General features: G+C 33.6%; 1 protein-coding gene across 1 annotated transcript; it reads right to left on the reverse strand.

The window, feature by feature from the left end:
- Positions 1-2,506: 2,506 nt before the first annotated feature.
- On the reverse strand, positions 2,507-3,853 carry LOC120282267 (tropinone reductase homolog At2g29290-like). Its single transcript, XM_039289040.1, has 4 exons — positions 3,701-3,853; positions 3,411-3,618; positions 2,976-3,299; positions 2,507-2,890 (listed from the first exon to the last, which is right to left on the reverse strand). Exons 1-4 carry the CDS (start codon positions 3,832-3,834, stop codon positions 2,702-2,704), a joined length of 855 nt encoding a protein of 284 aa, XP_039144974.1. The 5' UTR covers positions 3,835-3,853; the 3' UTR covers positions 2,507-2,701.
- Between the last annotated feature and the right edge of the window lie 15,179 nt (positions 3,854-19,032).

A 19,032-nucleotide genomic window follows, 5' to 3' on the forward strand; every position in this document is an offset into this window, starting at 1 on the left:
AAATGTGTTGAAATTGGGTGAGATTCATATTGATGTCATAATCTGAGGAAAGCTAAGAATATTATGGAACTTGGTCACATTGTATCTTAGTGAGCTAGCGAGAGATTGTATTCTTGATCATTTCTAAATTTGAGTTGTCTTTCTGTCTGTGTGAGTATTTGATTTATATATAGAACACCAGTTTGTATTTGATTTTGGGAATTTTGAACTTTGTAAATTTTTGATGACTTTTGAAATTACAGCTCTATTAGATTGTTTGTTTTGTTTTAGATCAGGTTTTGAGACCTTGTATGTCTACTTGGCTTCAGTCTTGTAGGTGTACGGTCGTTTGTCAACGTCCCGGGTCCATTGAGCCGGGTTCAGAGCGTGACAGGTAACCATTACTCTTGCAAATGTGATGGCCATTACCTCCATTTGAAATGTCATTTATGTCCCATTTTTTTAAAATAGTTTTGTCTCTTTTCATCCCAATTTTTTTTTCTTTTTTAAGTTTTCATAGCTTCATATTATGAATATTTTATAATAAAAATATTTTAAAATATCAAATATGTTATATATTATATAATTTACATAGTTAATTAATAACAATTGAATAGAGTAAATATTAAATTAAAATATTTAATAATTTAATTATAGCAATAAAAATAAAAGCATACTCGAATATTTTATAAATAAAAACCTACTTAATACATACTAATTAAATAATGAATTATTAAATTAAAATATTTAATTATATTAATTAAAATTAATAATGATATTTAAAATAGTTTATAAATAAGAATGTAGTTATTATAAAATCATTATACATAACTCACTATTTTTATATAAATATCAATTTTCTTACTCAAAGGTATTAAAGTAATTTTATGCTATTTTTTCCTCACTTTTTCCATTCTCAATAACTTATCCTTCCAAATAAATAGTGGTGTCAAACGGGTCGTGCCGGTCCGGGCCCGGCACAGCCCGACACGAGTTGGACCGTGCTTGGACCAAGCATGGTGCTACAGTACTATGCTCGAGCCAGGCACGGCCCATGCCTCGGGCCGTGCTGGGCTAGGGGTTTGCGGGCCAACATGGCCCGACACGCCAAATGTAAGTTTTTTCTTTTTTTAAAAAAAAATCTTGGTATATTTTTTGTTTTTTATGCAATAAGGCTTTTAGTTCTATGTTTTTGAATTTTAGTATATTTTTTATATTTTTTAGCAATTTTAGGGTATTTTTTTTATATTTTTGGGGTTTAAAATAAAAAATATAAATATAATATGACTGGGTCTGGCCACGTGCTGGGCCGACCTTGGTGGTTGGCGGGCCGTGCCGGCCCTGCACGATTTCTAAACGGGTCGTGCAGGCCCGAGTACGCATAGTGCATGGGCCGTGTGGGCCCGGGCCGGGTCAGGCCGGCCCGTTTGATTCCACTACAAATAAACATATTTTTCATTACCATTCTTATCAATTTATTTCTATTTCCATTACTTTTATTATTTTCAAACTTATTACTCCTTTTTTCATTTCACGAATCAAACGTATCCTTAATTTTAATTAAGAAGTATAAAGTAACAAACAAAAAGAGCCCAAAAGAGCCACTATCATTATCAGTAATGGGACCCAGGTTCAGCACACAGCCGAGTAGCAGGGAGGTCTCTGGAGTGTGTTGGCGGCTTTTGTGTGCCGTTACTTTCTTGTTTTTACTTTTTGTTGTTTTGTTTTAGTGTATGTCCCCTGTGCTACCACTTTTTTGTGGTTAGTAGTTGTTGTTTTCGTTTTGTGTTTTCCCACGGCTATGTGTGTTATGGAAGTCTGTTGTAGTTTTTTCCTTTTTCTTTAATTAATGTGGTTTATCCACCTTTTCAAAAACTATCTCAATTTCCGGCCATGCGACTATTAATTTTTATCTATGCCCTTATATTTGGATAACTATCTCGATTTTCTGCCACAAGGCTATTATATTTTTATCAATACCCTTATATCTATTTTGCCCACTACAGTCAAATAATCATATTTATAGTCTTTTTTTTAACCATGTGACTCTTATCTATTTTGCTTTAATGCATGTGATATGATTTATTATTTTATAAAAAAAATAAAAATAAAAATAAAAAGATATTTTATTATTCTCTCCACTCATATTATCTGATATGTTATATATTATATATATTTTTTATAAAGATCACATTTAATTATAACTTAAGAAATGAATGCACAAAACAAGAGAAGAGAAGAGCCAGGGTCTTGCTATTATTTTTTTATTTTTTTCTTGTTTTTTTCTCTTTTATTCTATATTGTCAGTATTCACTTTTATTAGACTACATTATTTGTTCAGTAGTGATCATGGAGCTAGAAATAGACAAATAAACTTATTTTTATTTATTTATTATTATATTTTAAAAAAAATGGATAAACATCAACAAAGGGACTTATAATTTTTATTTATTTATTTGTTTTAAAAGATGGATAAAGTGATAAACATCAAAGGGTGGGAAAATATACCAACTCAAACAGCTAGAAATAGAAAAAACAACAGAAACAATTCCACTAAATGTGTGGGATAACAACACGAACTAAGAACAAAAGAAAAGAAAACACGAACAACTGACAACAACATAAGGCACAGAGGTGAATACCCAGAAGGAATTAAGGAAGAAGACAGTTCCATCAACTTAACGGGTGTTGATTTATGACCAAATATTTCATCCCCACTCAATCAGGAAGTGAAGAAGCCATTAACTGTTAACCCACCATCAACAGAAATAGTTTGGCCAGTGATGTAGGAAGCTGCAGGGAGACACAAGAAGGCAACCAGAGGTGACACCTCAGAAGCCTCTGCAGCACGCCCAATTGGTGTCCATTCACTAAGCTTCTCCATCGGTTCAGCATTATCAAAATCAAACACCTGAAAATAAGAACAAAGCATGATCAATTAATTTGAAACCAATAACAACAAACAAAAAAAAGGAATAATATTAATTATCCCTTACACTTTCAGCTAGAGGAGTTCTAGTAAGCCAAGGAGTGACACTATTTGCCCGTATGTTGTCCTTTCCCCATTCGCAGGCTAAGTTCTTTGTCAACTGATTCATTGCTCCTTTTGTTGATGCATAAGGGGACCCAAATGGAACGGCAACCACCCCGGCAACAGACGAGATGAACACTATGCTTGCAGACCCAGAAGCTTTAAGGAGGGGGTGAGAGAGTTGGCACAAATGGAAAGCAGACTCAAAGTTTGTGGCCCACATCATAGATGTCTCCTCCTCAGTATACTCCACTGTTGGTTTTACTATGGTTGTCCCAGCATTATTTATCTGATGATATATATGATGATGTTAATTACTACTCATCAAAAAGATGCGTGCAAGCCAAGATACTAGTTAGATGAATATAAACACAATATTGTTTTGAAAAGTAATATATACCAAGATGTTAAGCTTTCCTCCAAAGATGGAAGAGACTTGGGCGATGAGCTGCTGCCGTTGCGGGCGTGAAGAAACGTCACAGACGGAGCCAGTGACTTGGAGACCTTTGCCAGCCCAGAGTTGCAAGCTTGCATTCAACTCTGCTTCATTGCGTGAGCAAGTGTGTACTACTGCTCCCAACGTTGCCAATTCCTCAACCACTGCCTTTCTGCAAGAATTCATGATGTATGCATGAAAGAGGCTAAGATATATAAAGAGAAGTTTCAACGAAGAAGAAGAATAAAACGAACCCTATTCCTTTGGTTCCTCCGGTGACAAGGGCTGTCATCCTCTTCAGAGACCATTTGCCAATTTTATCTTCCATCACCTCTTGTGCCCTATGGATACCCCAGAACTTGGATGTTGAATTCCTCCATAGATACATATATAAATATATAAATATGTACACTCTCCGAATTAGTTTTTTTTTTTTTAATAAAGTGGATAAATCATTAATTTATTAAAAAAGAAAAAAGCAGAGGAGTACAACCGAAAATGCCACAAACAAGAAAAAGCTAAAAGTAAATAATCCGAATTAGATGGTGTTTTAGCCTTTTGCATAATTATTAAGAATAATATTATATTTTCTTGATATATATATATATATATATATATTGAAAAGGTGGATAAATCGCATTAATTAAGCAAGCAGAAACAACGAGTCCACCAAAGAGCAATACAAAAAGATATCAACGTCCACTAGATGTGGAGCACAAAAAAAACAACACAAAACACAAAACACAAAAAGACAAAAGGACACCTCCTAGCCCCCACAACAACAAAGAAGCTATCCCACACTCCTGCTCTGACCCTCCTCGCTCAAAGGTGTACCATCCAACTTCGTTGGACGGGGACCTAAGAAATCCAAGCTATGCCGAATCATGCCCACAGCATCTTGCAACTTTTATTGGTTACTCCTGGAGGCTGCAGAGAATATGATCAATAGTTGGTACAACATTTGCATTAAAAATATGATCATTTCTCGTCAGCCAAGTATTCCAAATTAAAGCTTTAGCAGTCACAACACCCAACATCCTATGCGAAAGCTGTAAGCCGACCCTCCAAGTAGTCCATATATTAGACATCGAACGGGGAAAATTAGGCACCTGCAAGATACTAGCCAAGTACCCCCACACCTGTTAGGCAAACAAATAGTGACTGATGAGGTGATCCACAGATTCCACCCCTGCGTGGCACAACACATAGGTCGGTGTTGGAAGGTGATTACATCGACACAACATGAGATTATCCAGAATAAGAACTTTGTTCTTCCAAAGTAGCCAGTTGAACAGATTAATCTTCTTAGGGCATGGACCTTGCCAGAAAAATCTTGCCACTGGACAGCGCAAACCACCGTCATTAAGAAAATTGTAAAAAGATTTGACAGAAAAAAACCCATTAGTCGAAAGACTCCATCTCATCAAATCCCTTATATTGTCGCCCACCAACATTATCCGGGAAAGAATTTGGGACACTGCCCCCACCTCCAAAAAGGGCCAATCAACTTATAGATGGATAAGATCATGAATTGTGCCATCAAATATATATATTTTCAAGTTAAATGACCAAATTGCCTATTTTTTTAAGGACTACAATTATACTTTGTATGATTTTCTTATTAATTTTTCCACCCATTACATCAATAATTATTTTTTTCTTTTTAAAATACTCTAATTAAAATTATTTATTAAATATAGATAGAATTAAAAAAAAAATTTATTTTTAATAACATAAAAATGATAATTATTTTTAGAATATATATGCTTCTATCTTAAAATGATATCTAATTCACACTCGAAGAAGCATATAGTACTATAACAAATTGCTGGGCAACTTATTTGAAGCTTCTCCAGATAACTTCTGTCCGCTAAACACAAATTAATTATGTCACATCATACTTGAGAAAGTTTTATTTTCTTTTTATATCTGCCTAACATATGTACGATTGATAACATAAATTTTTGCCGTGACGAAATAAATTTAATTACTTGGAAGCAAATGATACATGGCATAAATCTTGGCATATATGCATTTGTCAATGTACTATTTGACAATCGCGATGTCATTTTCGATTTTTTTCTATTTATATATATATATATATATATATATATATATATATATATATATATATATATATCTATTTTTTTTCTAAATATCACTTTCAGTGATTTTGTAATAGTTCTATTTATAATAATTTTATAACAATTTTTATGGTTTAATTATTTTTTAAAATAATAATAATATTATTAATTATTTGGTATTTAGATGTCGATGTAGTTCATTCCTTTAAAGAGAACCTATTATGTAAGCATGCAGAGGAAGAATACTATAAAATAAATCTGCATATCATTGATATATTTTATTAATATCATATACTATGTATACATCCAATAATTTGACACAGTGCATGAGTCCATCACCATGTATTTAACAATTTTTCAATATCATCAAAATAAATAATTTTAGCTTATTTTATTAAAATTCAGACTTTGCATCCGCACATTAATTTCTTCCCATCTCCGTTTTATTTCCTTTAAAGATGATAATTTCTAAATTTAAGCTGAGTTTGATTGGTCATCTTTTCCATGGAAATTATTCTATTAAAGATTTTCCAGTCAAATGGGTTGTTTGACTGTAAATATTTTTCAGGGAAAACTTTTCCACAAAGCTGGTCACGTGATCACCTTTTTCTAAAATTTACGGAAAAATTTTCCTTTGCCAACCCAAAGAAAAATTTCCATGGAAAATTGAAGGGGCTATTTGAAAAAATAAATTGAGGCAATTTTTTTTTATAAGCTCCAAGCCGGTGTCGTTGAGGAACCATCATCTTCACTGCCTAGAACGACCAAGGTCAGATCTTTTGACTTTTTTCTCTCCTTCCTTCGTAAATCAATGTGAATGTCTGACTTAGGGTTTTATTTTTCTCCTTCTCTTTTTTGGTTTTATTTTTAATTTTTAAAATATCTCTAACTCTCTTTAGGATTTATTATTTTTTTTGTTAAAAAATCAATTTTTTTAACAAATTAATATCTGTAATCTAAAACATAATACTTTTAAATATTTACAAAAATTATTATTTGATCTATTGATATTTGAGTATATTTTAAAAAAAAATTATGTTTTAATTTTTTATTTTTACAAATTAAGTTATATAATATATAAAATTATATTTTTAGTAGAATTTTTGTACATTTTTCATGGAAAATGGGAGCAATCAAACAACAAAATAAAAATTTTCCTTAGAAAATTCTTAATTTATAGCCTAAAAATAATGCCAATCAAAGAACCATTTTTTTGTTTTCCATAAAAAAAAAATTTCATAGTAAAATATTCTATGAAAAAAAAATTCCGCCCATTTTCTATGTTGTAATCAAACACAGCCTAAGTTTAGCCAGCATTAAAAATGATTTCTTATAAAAGTCATAAAACATTTTCTAGGAAAAAGCTATTTCTTTCTAAAAAAAATTTCTACAAAAATAATGTTGTCAAATTTTATCAAATTCATAAAAAAAAAGAAATTTTATCTAAAAATTTCCATTTTTTAAAAATCTGAAATTGCACCCATATCTATTTTTTTTTTAAAGAAAAATAAATAAACCACTAATACATTGTAGAAGACACCCATATCTATATAAAATTTCCCATTTTATTTTTATCTAAAAAAAGTTGTGATTCTTAGGCTACTCATAAATTATTGTCTTAAATTATTAAATTGTTTTATAAAAAGTATTTTTACCTCTCACATAAATATTGAAAACATTTATTCTATCAAGAATATATGGTAGCCATATGAATATATTAATTACATAAGTAAATATATTTTCAAAATACATGGCATATGTTAGTGGTATTTTAGTTATGAAATTATTTAATAACTAAACTAAGCTATTAAAATTACTTTGTTAACATCATAGGTAATATTTATGCTGTTTTTTCTTTTCCGTTTAATAATGAATTTGTGGTTTATTTATTTTCTAAACATTTTTATATAATATTTAATTATTTAAATAAATATACTGACGTATTCCTTTCTGGGATTCAAGTTATGAGCTACTTATCATTTATTATATATATATATAATAAGTCAACTTACAGTCATTAACTCTCGGTTGGGATTTTTTAAGATTAGCTTGCATCTATTCATTCAGTTGGGTCCCTGGGTTTTCTTTTCTAAAATTTGATATTTTAGACATTTATTATTTAGCTAACACAGTTAGACAGGCATTCATTTTGGGAAGTGGCATGACTTCCACCTGCTTTTTGATTTATTTTATTTTTTAATTTCTTAAGTGACATTTCAGTAGTTTTTTTATTGAAAAGGAAAAAATGAGCCATCTTATAAAAACCTAGGTAGTCAGAACCGGATCGGACCTTCGAACCAGAGGAGGCCAAGGTTCAAGGGTCAAAAGGTCCAACCGGGGTTGAACCGGGTCGAACCGGATTTAATAAATAAAAATATAAAATAAAATACATTAAATATTGTATTAATTTTTAAATCAAATACACATCCTATATTAATTTTCAAATCAAATACACAACCTATGAAACAAACAAGTATTGATTCCATATTCAAAACACAACATTTAACAACATTTAGTTAAACTAAATTGATATGAAACACTAAATAATATTAATCTCATCAAGGCTTGAAGGCTTGATTAATAATCAATAAGTTGATAAGAATCATTAATCAATAATCATTAAATCATAAGATAATTATTAATTAGACTATCATTAATTCATAATACTATAGATAATTAGATATAAATATAAGATATTCATATTACTAATATCAGATTAGGCTAGTTTATTTAAGTTTTTTTAATTTTTATAATTAAGTTTTAAAACCGGGAGAACCGGCCCGGTTCATCCGGTTCCCGGTTGAACCGGGCGGTTCTCCCGGTTCATGGCCGGTTTTCCATTGCCCGGTTTTCTGAGCTGAACCGGACCGGCCTAGTGCCCGGGTCCGGTTCAACCCGGTTGGACCGGCCGGTCCGGTCCAGTTCTGACTATGTCACACCCACCCCTTCTACCGAGGTAAATGTGGCACCCATCAGTTAAAATTCCCTTTTAACTGGAAACTGACAACCTGTTTTAAACAAAATCAGACCTACAAATCACAATTTACAATTTTCACCAAGTACATGTTCAAATACATAAATACAATAAATATAATCACTCTAATTTGCGGGTACAACCGCTACAAGATCACAACACCAATGACAAGAAATAAAGAAATGGGGGACCCACTGCAGTCCTGGACTCAACCCTGACTAGCTCTATACTCGATCAGGCAATCTAGGGTCCTGCTCCTGCAGCTACAGCACATTCAGTTGGTCGGTAGTGGCTTAATAATTTCAAATACTTAAATACAGTATATATAAAGTATATAAATACCAACTGCTTAAATAATTTTCCAACTTTTCCAAAATAATAGAATTCTAGCAAAATACATTTTTAAAGAACTTTTGAAACATAAATTCATCATAAATCAATATCAAATCAATTTTCTAGGAAAATCCAAATTGTTGTGAGAGACTGCCTCCTAAGAGCTGACAGTGGGCTTCGCCCCTCATCACAAACCCAAAAATAACAAGTAATATAAAAAAACCATTCTCAATTCCATGACTGAAAAACTCTCCCCCACTTAGCCGCGTCGCGACTAGGGTTTGGGAGCCGCCAAGGTCTTCATAACCTCGACGTTGGCCCACCGGGTCCCGTGTGGTGACTCCGGGATCCCGATGTATCATCCAATCAGGGCTCTACGCTCCCACCTGATCCGGACAAATCAACACTCGGGTCCACCACGCCACCTCTAAAGGTCGGCCCGTGGGGACCCACTATCGCAGATAGTCGGGCCTTAGCCCGTCGCACCATCCAAAACCAACATGTAAATGTAGCAATAATACAATCAGTATAAATCACATCGCATGGTCCTTATCCGGGACAAGCATTCACATCACGAAAAATAAACATCATTTCCACAAAGCCAATGTCAAAAAGTATAACAATGCATAAAAACCAGGTAAAATCCGGATCCATGATACCATTCCTATTCCGGGAATGAAAACCAATTCCACAAATATTGTCGGTAAAAACATTTTTAAAAAGCGCTCACATGATTTCACAAATCATTCCAAATCAAAAGCATATATAACCATCAAAAAATAAATACATGAATTGAATAATTAAATCACATATACATGTATTTTTCACTATTCACAAATATGTATAATTATACTGAAACCCGATGTATCAATACGATTGTCGGGGAACATCAACGGCAAGTAAATATACATATATTTTTAACCTTATACTGAAATTAAACATGATAAAATGAAATACTTAAATAATTATTTCCAAAAATACTAGTTATTAAACAATTATTTCAAAATAATAATAATTAATCAATTAAATAATAGCCACTACCAACTCACCTGGTGTCCTTGGGTTCCTTGCTAGACCTGGAACTCCTTCCCAAGACTGAACAACACCTAACAAGAATAATAATATAAAAAAATAAATAACACATTTAAACCCAAAAATAAAAAATACTATAAACAATAATAGACTCTCTATTGGGCCCACTCACTCCAATCGGTTAAAAATCCAACCTCGCAGATCCAACTGGCCTTCAATTGCATTTAAACCAAATTTCAATTTAGACGAAACACGCTTTAAACCAATCTGAACCAATCTCAATTCCATCGAACCAAGCTCAATTGCACTGAACCAAGCTTAATTCCATTGAACCAAAACTCAATCAAACTGAACCAGCTTGAACCAACTCAATTCTTATTCAAAAATCCATTGAACCAACTTGGTTCAGTCCAAAAACCCTTAACCCAAAAATCAACTGAACCAAACCCAACCCATCTCAACTCGATTTGATCGAGCCCAACTCAACCAAATCAACTCAACTCAACCAACCAAATCAATTCAACTTGGTTTGATCAAATCAAATCAATTGGACTAACTCAACCCATTTCAATCCAACAATCATCATAATCATCAATTTAATTAACTAAACCAAATTTTAATCTCGGGTGCTACTGATGAACGCTACAAATGAAACCGAAAAATCTCATCCTCCATTTTTAAACAAAATTCAACTCAAATACAAGATTTTTCCAAACAACTTCAAGTATTCATCATCAATCAACAATAAACCATGCTTTTACTCATTCAAAACCAAGCTAAACTCATAAAAAACAAGCTTTAAGATTTAGCATGGTTGCTCAAGTTCATTTCAACCAAATATCATGCATTATTTCAACCAAATAAAAACTCTTACCAAAGCAAGCAAACACTCCGTGAACTTTCTCCCAAGATTCTCCAAGCTCCAAACTCCTTCAGCTCTCCCATTTTTCCTTTTTCATTTTCATTTTTCATTTTTTTAATCTCTCCCGGGTTACTGTAGCGGTATGAATGAGAAGGAGATGAAGAAGACCATCAACTCTAGATTTTTTTCTCCAACTTATGATTCAGCCGAAATTCAATTTCAGTCCCTAGAAATATAATTTCTTACAAAAGAGTCCCTGAAAAAACTCACAAATAGTCCCTGAATTATGAAATAGTATTCTCAAAAGGTCCTTTAAAATTATCCAATGGTCCCTGAAGTATAACACAATATTTCAAAAAGGTCCCTACCGCCTTACCTTTCAGTCCTTGGTTTCCAGAAATATTTTATATCAATCCTTTTTCTATTATTCTTTAACCCAAAATCTTTTAAAAACTTTTACATTTCGGTCCTTGTTCTTTCCACTTTGGGGTTTCTCAACCAGATTACTCTGTAGAAAATTCTTACTGCAACTGTAGTAATACCCTGAATATATTTTCCAACAGGTATCCAAAGGTTCAGGGTATTACAGACTACCTAGATAAAAACTCGTATTAGTATTCATTTTTAGTAGACTTTGATGTTTTTTTTTCTTATTTTGTTATTTTTGTACTACTTTTTTTATTAATTGATGCGATTTTTCTATTTTTAAAATAAATAAATATTGTCCTTTTCGGAACCATTATATTCATAAAAATTGAAGTCATTGGCTGATAAATGGCTTCCCCACATAAATCTTCTATATAACATTAAAATATAAAATATATAGATATATTTTAAAAAAATATTATAAATGTAAGAATTGTATAAACAGTAGAAAGGGCTTTTTTATTTTTTATTTTTTAATTACCAAATTGAGCGAGTTTTTTTAAAATCCACTATCAAAAATAGGGCGGGCCCCCATCTCTGGTGAAAGAGTTAATGTAGAATCTAAATGAGGAGAGGCATCTTAGAATACCTATCTCTAGTGAACAAGTCACCAATGAATGTCATGCAGAATCTGAATGAGGAAACACATTTTAGAAAACCTTTCCCTGATGAACAAGCCACCAATGAATGTGCAACTTCTTTTTAAGGAAAAAAATGAAATAACTCTATGTTACACCGGAATATTCTGCCATAGAACATTCTCGGCGATCAACTCGAACAAAACACGAGTGTCGGTGCTCATATCAAGGAGAATAGTGATATCCCTTAAATCATGCATGCATACAAAAGGAGTGATGTACGTGACTATATAAGTAGCTATATTATAATATGAAAGGCATGGAAGAAATTGACTGAGCTTCTCTCATTTCTCTCTTTCTCTCTCTCTTCCTCTATCCTATATTCTCTCTCTTTTTCGGAGCTAGCGGCCGCTCAAAGGATCGCCATTCTATCACTCTACCATGATGAATAAATAAATGTATTGTTTGTTTTTGTCTTGTTTCCTTTTTTTGTCATAGTCTATTCCCATCCATCTCTGGTTAGTTCTTTTCTGTATATTGTCTTTCTGCTATTTTGAGTAGTTCTTATTATTGTAATGTTCAGTTTTTTTAAGTAAATTTTGTGGTTTATCCACATCACTAAAAAAAATTAATAAATTTATTATTTATGCATGGAGGGTATTTGTTACTGTTAGTAAAATATTAAAAGCAAACTTTCATGAATTTTTAATTGAATAAAAAACTTTTATTTGTTTCTATTCAAAATGGACGATTGCCATATATCAATATGGTATAATTTTTCTACTACTTTCTGAATGACGGGATCATAGATGTTTGATTAGTAAAACCCTTTAGAAGGATACCCATCTGTTTAAAATCAAGATCTTTGTCTTTTTCATGGGACAATAAGATTCTAATCTTCGATAATCTAGCCATATTGGTACAACTCAATTGTAATTTGTAAGTTGAGGGAGCGATATGACTTTGTTGATGCCATCAATCTATAAGGTGATGGTTAGAAGATTTGGATACCTGTGCCACCTGCCTTACTAGAAAGGGCTATGATGCAGATATTTTGAGATGCTAATTGTTGATGACCGAAGATTGCCCAACCCTTGGTCGTGATTGGTGGCATACTCCCTTCTGGCCTACCCAAGTGGGGTGGTATTCCAATCAAAGTCGCCCAGTTTACCGTGGATCTCTATCATAGATTCCCATGAATATTATGTATTGATTAGTCGGTCGAGACCGCACCAACAAAGCAGTTTCTTTCCCTCGAAAGATCATCAACTAGCGCAAGACAAGCATACTCATTAGCAATCAAGATAGGAACCATTTGAGAGGAAGGAAAGCGCTGGTCTTTGCATGGTTTTCTAAACAATTTACTAACCTGTTAAATTTCCCACCTTTCTTTTTTCTGTCATAATGAGAAGTTGATGTTATACAAGAATGAGAAAGCCATAGCGCGCCTCTACCTATGAGAAATACACTATGCTCATCAAATTTTTTTTTTTATCAATAAAATTCTTCTTTTATCATTTTTGCATCATGGGTGTGTATAGCATCTCCTTATGTTTTGGTAATCTACAAAGCTAGTGATATGCTAATTGCTTGGATTAATGTATCTCTATTGTTTTTAAGTGAGACATGTCAATTCTCCTTCTTCATGGTTTACGGTTTAGGGGGACTGGTTAAATTAAAATAGTAAAAGTATTAAAATATTATAATTTAAAATAGAAAGACTAAAAATAAAAATGTAAGTTTGAAAAAATATAGATGAATTAATACCGATGACATTTTATTAAAAAACAAATTGAATGGTGGACCATATTGTGGATAGAGTATGAAGATAGAGCTTTTATCTAACATTCGTGTGATGAGAGTTCGATTCTCGGCTGAGGGCACATTTCTGGGAGTTGTGAATAATGGTTGTGTACGAGTGGTTCCAACGCCCACGTGAGCGTGGCCTCGTCCCCACTTGTTCCACCGAGGCTTGTGCACGTTCCTGGGTCTCTAGTGGGTTCGCCCCGCTCATCTTCCCAAAAAAAAAAAACATTCGTGTGGCCTTGCATGCATGTTGTCAAGCCCATTGTACAGTATAGAATGGAAACAGTAGCTTCTCTCTAACATTCATATGGTCTTGCGGTCATTAGTTGCCATATATATATGCCAATAAGATAATTAAGCCTCTCGGACGATAGGTGCAGTGAAGTTGAACAATGCAACAATAAAGGCCTGCATTGATCCTCAGAATTCTAATTATATGTTGCCTGAGATGGCCAAGGACATCATCAGAGAGCAGTGATAAACTGGCTCTGATCCAATTCAAGAATGCAGTAACTCAAGATCCTCTTGGAGCTCTGAAATCATGGAATACCTCGATCCCTTCATTATTGTGACTGGACTGGAGTCACTTGTGATCATGCACGCCAGAGAGTTAAGGTTTTGGACCTCCGTTCCAATGCATTAGTTGGCTACTTGTCCCCTTACATCACAAACCTCTCAGAGGTGATTGAGATTCACCTTCAGAACAACAGCCTCCATGGACCACTTCCCCAAGGGATTGGATCTCTCTCCAAACTCAAGGAACTAAACCTGAGAAACAACTCATTCACTGGAGAAATCCCTCAGAATATTTCAAAGTTCTCAGTGACATTCAGCAGCACAAACAACAACACTGGTTCTCTCTATCCAAAGAATTTCCGTTCTTCTTCTCCTGAGTCCCCCCGCTTCAGTTCCTTCGCCCTTGATCCCTTCATTCACCCCCTCTTGCCATGGCAAGTGGGGGGCAAGCCCCTTTGACTACCACTCCTCGCGCTCCTCCTCCGTCTTGGGCCCAGATCGCCTCCAAAGTCACTCCGACTCTTGATTCCTCTCCCCTCCATAACCCTGCAGTCCTCAACAAACTTAAAGCCTCTACTTCGGAGTTCATCAAAGTTGATAACGATACTCTCAGTCGAGTCCGACTTCGATTCCAGCATTCCCTCTTCGGCAAATTCTTCGGAAAGCCCCCTTCCTTCGATCAAGTAAAATCCATTCTCTTGAAAAAATGGGAGAACCTAGGCGAGATTCAGATTTTTGACCTCCACAACGGTTTCCTTCTCATCAGGTGCCCTGACCAAACTGTTCTTCAGCGTCTCCTTTCCGATGGTCCGTGGACTATTAATGGCATTATCCTCCAGCTTACTCCATGGCGTCCGTTCTTTGAACCTGCATTCACCAAGCTCACCTCAGCTGCTGTTTGGGTCCAACTCCACAACTTACCCATTGTGTCACGCCCCGACCCACGGGACCGCCACGTGACAACCTCCACGACGATCCCGAGGCGGGACACACACCACTCAACCCTCGAGTCATCGCAAGGCTCACAAACTCCTGCTAAATAACACCACAATAACAAAGGTACCAAAAGCAAAGCTTTCACTCAAAAAGGCAACCGTATAGTGAAAGGTATACAAATCACAGATACAGGGTTAAAAACTCTAGTGGATCCACACTAACTTGGGATACAAATTGCCAAGCACTTCACCCCGCTATGACGACCAAAACCACTAAAACCTGGAAGGGAGGAGGGGGTGAGTAACCATAGTCACTCAGTGAATGGGTTAGCACAAATCTAAAAGAATATCAAAACAAATCGATGAAATATATTAAACACGATTTACAATAACATAAATGAACTGGAACGTTTCACATTTACAACACAATGAAAGTGCAAGATAAGAAACCTTGGTATTTAAAAAAAAACAAAACATAGGTTCTCACGAGTATAGATAAAACATTAGCATGTAACTAAATAACAAATGCTTGGATATAAGTTACCAAAATGCGTAAAAGAACCAACTTAAACAAATAAAATTTTCGATCAAATAAGCAATGGCCTAAAATCACTCTCCCCAACATTAGCCGCCGTCGCGACTAAGTTGAGAGCCGTCAAGGTCTTCGTACCCTTGACGTTGGCCCACCGGTCCCGTGTGGTGACCCCGGGATCCCGATGTATCATCTAATCAGGGCTCTACGCTCCCACCTGATCTGGACAGATCAACACTCAGGTCCACCACGCCATCTCTAAAGGCTGGCCCGTAGGGACCCACTACTGCAGTAGTCGGGCCTTAGCCGGCCGTCGTCACCATCCAAACCATCATATAGATATAGCAATAATACAATCGGTATAAATCATATCACATGGTCCTTATCCAGGACAAGCATTCACATCTCAGAAATACACATGATTCCCACAAAGCCAATGTCAAAAGCATAACAAAACATATCAACTTTCATAAAGTATTTCGAGCACTATATGTCAATATGTTCAAAAACGTTTCTGTCCAAATGCCAAGAATAACATAATAACACGTGAAGCTTTGCAAGTTGATTGAAACATTTCTTTAGACAATAAAACCAAATAACATTAAATTCACTGTAATATCCACAATCCAGAAGAACATGCCATTTAGAAATGAAAACCTTTTGTCTTTGTAACCATAAATATCAAAAGCATACTTATACAAGTGAGAGGTTTTACAAACCATTTCTAAAAGTAGATGCCAATAATGTAGAAAGGAAACATTGAGTTTGAAATATAATAAAAAGTCATCAAAACAAACATGGCGTTTTGTCTAGTCAAACATCAAGTTACTTAGGATCATTCTAGCTTTCTCTTTCTTCAGCTCACTAAGTTTTCCTCAAAATACAAGATTAATCCCCAAAGTCTAGTCAATCACAACCTCTAAATACTTTACAAGTCATGAAAATATGTTCATCTCATCACATATATTTACACATGTCAATATATATATTGATCCAATCCTACTTTACACATCATCAGGTATTTACTTCCACAAGTCTTTACTATTCAACCCTTTCTTATCCTCAATCATATCTTAGATCCTTATCATGGTGTCCTTACCTCAACATCAATATTTACTTCATCGATTAATAATCTCATTGTCAAAATACTCAAAAGTTAACTATCTCCTCTTAGTAGCATTAAATCAAACTATTATTAGAAATTCACAAGAATATTCAGTTTTCTAATCTAACACTTGTCACATATAACTCAAGCTATTCGTCATCAACCTTCTAAAGAAATTCCATTTAAATAATAATCATAATCACTGACATCCACCCTGTAGATACCACACTATGATCGCACTACAATTAAGCACCCTACACTATGCTCACAAGAACAACCCTCGTCAACTTTGATAATTCTACAACATAAGTATAATTATGTCATTCATGGTTCTCAAATATTGCAAAGAAGATATTAGCATAAATCTCACTAACTACCCCAAAATCATGTATAAGGTTCCACAAGTCATTCAATTTCCAACGTACTAGTGTAATTATATATCTTAGCATTTAAGGCTTCATCAGGTTCCATGACCATATGTATCATATCATGCCTCAAACTTTAGAAATTATGTATCACTAGGGAGATTAAATCATCCATTGAACATACATAATCAATTTCACTTAAAACACATAAACTCCATGAACTCATTGTAATAATCAACAATTTTCATTCATCCACCAAGCATATATGTCCTCAAGTTCAATCTCAACTAACACAAGTACATCATCAGTAAGCTTTCTCATGATTTTTCAAAAAAAAATAAACCATAAGTCACTCCAAATAAACCATAGTCTCTAGTGGTCATCTACACTTTCTTTTCTCCTATAGCTAGTGATTTAAAAACATAATAAAGCCATGGAAATCATTTCAGAAAAACAAATAAAATAATTTCGATACTCAATTAGAATTGTGCACTCAACATAACCCACTCACAGAACATGCTGCCTCACGTGGAGATGCACACACTGATTGGCGGTTTCCTTCCCCTTGGAGGATACTTCGCCACCTAGATATAAGCAGGGAATCCAAATAGTAATGAACACAAGAATGATAGCTAAAAGAAAATGCATGCAAATGCATTTATACATGTCTAATATGAAACCTTAGGGTTTTAGGGCAAAACATTGTCATTTTAGACCCAAACGACCTCAGAATGGAGTAAACCAATGTTGTCAGACCCGGACCGGCCCGGGTATACCCCATTGACCCGGATATTAAAAAACCCGGTGTTAACCCGGTGACCCGGCCGGGTCAATTGGGTCACAATGTTTAATTTTTTTTTACAATATTTAATAATTTATTATTATTTTCTCATTAAAAACCACAATATCGTGTATATTTATTAATATTAATTTATAATTTATAATCAATAAATAGAATTACAATATATATATATACCAACAAAAATTAACATTTAAAAATAAAATATATTAATGTATTATGTAAATACTTTCTAAAAATTTAATTTATTAAGAAAATAAAACAATAAATAGTGTAATTTTATTATAAAAATATAAAATTAAAGTATTCTAATTAAATAAAAAATATAAGAAAATTTAAAACAAAATAAAAACTCAATTGAGATATAAGAATTAGTAAATTAAATTTCTTATTTATTTTAACAAAATCAACCAATAAACAAATAAATAAATAAATAACACTGAGAGAAGTTCGATAATTATATATTAATATATTAAATTTATAAATATTTAAAAAATGTAAAAATAAATGACAAAATTAGAAAACTCTATTGTATATAAGGTCATTTATCAATTTAAATATCAAATTTGAGTAGGTTTTATAATATAATTATGGATTTAATATTATATTTGCTTATTATTAATTATTATAATATTTTTTTATTTTTAATTATTGACACCGGTTCAACCCCGGTTTGACCCGGTTGAACCTATTGACACCGGTTCAACAACAACAAGGGCTTCATTTTAAGCCCAAGAACTTCCATAAATCATTGAAAATCTAAAGATTTAGTCTAGGTTTCTAAACAATGAATACAATGAAAATACGGAAGAAATACATACTAAAAACTCGGAAAAGGCTCTTACCTTACTCGAGGGATACTGAGGAGTAAATTTTCGATGTTGGTTCGCCAAGTGGTCATGGGAAATAGTTTCTATATTTTGAGGGTTCGTGATGCCTGCAACACTTTTGAGATATCTGCTGGAAAATATATTCGAGTGATTACTTACCGAGTCATGATAGAATTTTCTACGCAGTAATCTTGTTGAGAAACCCCAAGTGGACGAAACGAGGGACTTAAGTGTAAAAAGTTTTTAAAGATTTTGGGTTAAAGAGTAATAGAAAAAGGATTGATATAAAAATATTTCTGAAAACCAAGGACTGAAAGGTAAGGCGGTAGGGACCTTTTTGAAATATTGTGTTATACTTCAGGGACCATTGGATAATTTTGAAAGGACGTTTTTGAGAATACTATTTCGT

Source organism: Dioscorea cayenensis, chromosome 18 (assembly GCF_009730915.1).
Source record: "Dioscorea cayenensis subsp. rotundata cultivar TDr96_F1 chromosome 18, TDr96_F1_v2_PseudoChromosome.rev07_lg8_w22 25.fasta, whole genome shotgun sequence".
NCBI classification, from domain to species: domain Eukaryota; kingdom Viridiplantae; phylum Streptophyta; class Magnoliopsida; order Dioscoreales; family Dioscoreaceae; genus Dioscorea; species Dioscorea cayenensis.